General features: G+C 48.9%; 1 protein-coding gene across 1 annotated transcript; it reads left to right on the plus strand.

Moving 5' to 3' along the window:
- Nucleotides 1-1180: 1180 nt before the first annotated feature.
- Nucleotides 1181-2197, plus strand: LOC112959025 (olfactory receptor 14C36-like). The gene has a single exon (XM_026052970.1). The coding sequence runs from the start codon at nucleotides 1187-1189 to the stop codon at nucleotides 2120-2122; it is 936 nt and encodes a 311-aa protein (XP_025908755.1). The 5' UTR covers nucleotides 1181-1186; the 3' UTR covers nucleotides 2123-2197.
- Nucleotides 2198-3412: the final 1215 nt, after the last annotated feature.

Raw genomic sequence — 3412 nt, forward strand, 5'->3', positions numbered from 1 at the left:
GGTCAGGTCTGCTCACAGGTCTAGCTGTGAGCACATTTCAGAGGGCATAGAATTTCCTTCCACTTCTTCGGAGGAAAATGGAAATGGAACTGTTAGCTTTGGGCAACAGACTGGGACTCCTTAAGAGTGTCAAGGACCAGCCAGTGAATCTCTCAGGGACTTCAGAATGTCCCCTCACCTATCCCTAATCCATAGACTGCACCAGCTTCTCCTAGTCTGCTGCATCAGGGTTTATCTGATCTGCTCTTTAGCACCTGTACACATGGGGATGCCCCTGGACAGTCTCCTGCTATTGAGAGTTTTCTGCAGGGYGAGCAGAGCTCGCTTGYGAGCSTGGTTGTCCTTCATCTGAGTGAGGTGCAAGGCTGCACTTTTCTGCTCTATCAAAGAATGTTCCCACAGTGGGGAACCTTTGTGTGTTCATGTGTATACCATCATATATATACACTCATTTATATATCAGCAGACTCCTCCACTGATCCTCTTGGAACGTAGACTTGATTTCCAAATWTTGGAGAGCCSTGCCTGAGAAKGGTGGACTTTTTCTCCTRCAAGTKGTATGCATCAAAGCTACTCCTTCTCTCTGCAGTGCCTGGAATAAGGGAAYGGATATTACGGTGGTATGAAGACAAGGTCTRCTTCTAGGCATCTAGACATCTAGAAAGGGTAAGGTCAATCCTTGTTCCCATTTGACTGTTTTTCTCCCTTGCTGGGGTGGGATCTAGTGTGACAGATTCAGATAAAGATATCTAWGTTGAGGAGGAAAAGATTGGTGGGAATGAATCCCTCACAAAGCTCTTSTCCTTCAGACTARACTGGTGTGAGGGCTGTATGCAGCTCTGGTCCTGCTGAAAGGAGAATATTCCCACTGTGTCTCTTCACCAAGTCCCTTCCAAGCAATGGAAGATGCCATTCCCAGGCATTTCCATAAATACAGTCAAAGGGTAGTTGGACACATCCATTTACACTTGCAGCACAGCAGAAACAACTGCTTTGGAGCTAGGATGTATCACRTGCTGCACATGACACACTCGGCTATTACAAAGTGGAGCAGCAGAAATGGAGCAGAAATAAGGTAGAGAGGAAATGTGGGAAGTTGCTGAGAAACTGAAAGCGTTTGGCTCAGACAAGCCTGCTCTAACTTTCTGACTTCTTTCCTCATTGGACAGTACTCCCAAAGGAATTAATGTCCAACAGCAGTTCCCTCAACGAATTCCTCCTCCTGGCATTCACAGACAGGCGGGAGCTGCAGCTCTTGCACTTCTCCCTCTTCCTGGCCATCTACCTGGCTACCCTCATGGACAACGGCCTCATCATCACAGCCATAGCCTGCGACCACCGCCTCCACACCCCCATGTACTTCTTCCTCCTCAACCTCTCCCTCTTTGACCTTGGCTCCATCTCCACAACTGTCCCCAAATCCATGGCCAACTCCCTCTGGGACACCAATGCCATTTCCTATTCTGGATGTGCTGCCCAGGTCTTCCTGTTGTTCTTCTTCTTAGGAGGGGAGCTTTTTATCCTCACAGTCATGGCCTATGATCGCTTTGTGGCCATCTGCAGACCCCTGCACTATGGGAGCCTCCTGGGCAGCAGAGCTTGTGTCCAAATGGCAGCAGCTGCCTGGGCCAGTGCTTTTCTTAATGCTCTCCTGCACACTGGGAACACATTTTCCATTCCACTATGTGAAGGCAATGAGGTGGATCAGTTCTTCTGTGAGATCCCCCAGATCCTCAAGCTCCCCTGCTCACACTCCTACCTCAGGGAAGTTGGGCTTCTTGGAATTAGTGTCTGTTTAATATTTGGCTGTTTCATTTTCATTGTGGTGTCCTACTTGCAGATCTTCAGAGCTGTGCTGAGGATGCCTTCGGAGCAGGGCCGCCACAAAGCCTTTTCCATGTGCCTTCCACACCTGGCCGTGGTCTCCCTCTTTCTCAGCACTGGCATGTTTGCCTACCTGAAGCCGCCCTCCATCTCCTCCCGAGCTCTAGATCTGGTCGTGACTGTTCTATATTCAGTGGTGCCTCCAGTAATGAATCCCCTCATCTACAGTRTGWGGAATAAAGAGCTCAAGGATGCCCTGAGGAAATTGATCTCATGGACTTTTTATCAGCAGTGGTAACATTTCCATCTCTCTGGACCAATAACTCCTTCTGTATCCCTTAACTGGACTGAGCATTGTTCCTTCATGTTATTTTAATTAYRGATTTTATTATTAGTATAAATTGTTATCATATTGCATCACATRTACTTGAATTCATTCTGCTTTTACCAAGACTGTTGGTTCTTACCTGGTACCTTGAATTGTACTGAATGTTGTATTAGGATCAGACCCCTCACTGGGTCTCTGTAATAAAGTAAAATCTACACAGTGGACCTTTTTYCCAAAGATGGCGTCAAAAACGTGCCTAGGAAATTGCACCTCAGAAGGGCCTGCTGAACAGGCTTCTCCATGAGTTCCAGGGCAAAACCTCATAATTGGACAATGTTCTCTTTAGAGACCAAGATTTTCATTTAGGATTTCTCCAGAGTTGTTAGCCTTGTCCAACCTGTGGTCTTCCATCACTATGTCTATCAGTGCCAGAACTTTGATCAGTGTCAGAGCTCTTCCAACTCATAAAGTGGGATTTTCTCAGTGCAGTGCTTGTGGCTTGGGCTCTTCTTCCAAAGCTGGAGCCAAGAATTTTCTGCAGGACATTCACCCTGAAACGTTAGGTTACTTTCGTGAGGTGTTTATGGGCTGAAGGCATTGATCTCGGGGGTGATGTGTTTGTGAATGAGGATTGTATTCATCTCTCACTTGGGAGTCCTCAGCGCTTGTGATCATGGTGAATGCTCAAGTAGAACCTGCCTAGGAGCATCTCCCTTATGACAGGGCTGGTGGCCGATGGCTATAGTTCAGCTCTTGCAAGGAAAGGGAGGGAGCTGCAAGAGCAGGTCATGCCACCTTGTAAGTCAAACACTGCTCTGGACCTAGGGACACATTTCACCATCGCCTGTACCATTTGAAAGACCCGTGATGACTCAGAGGGATGGGATCCTCGAGGTAGGGGTGGCGGCAGCTCACACACTCGTAGGCCAGTGTCCTGTCCTTCTGAAGCTGCATGGACCCCTGGGACATCTTCAGGCTTGTCCTCTTCCCTGGGACACCCTGGGACACCTGGGTCCCTCTCTCCAGAACAGGCGCAGGCAACACTGGGCCCACATGCCCTGCCAACAACAGGGACAGGGGCTGTAACAGCTGTGTTGTACCTGCAGGGAAGAGTGTGGGCACAGAAGATTCAGTGGGTGGCACCACCAGACCTGGGGCAAGTACCACTGATGGAGATGGTCATTTTTGGGACAGGGATCTGGGACAGCTAGGATGGAGTCTGGCACTGCCAGGACAGGAGCTGGCATCTCTGGGACAGGG

Source organism: Nothoprocta perdicaria, unplaced genomic scaffold, assembly GCF_003342845.1.
Source record: "Nothoprocta perdicaria isolate Ctin4 unplaced genomic scaffold, notPer1 scaffold_941, whole genome shotgun sequence".
Lineage (NCBI taxonomy): Eukaryota > Metazoa > Chordata > Aves > Tinamiformes > Tinamidae > Nothoprocta > Nothoprocta perdicaria.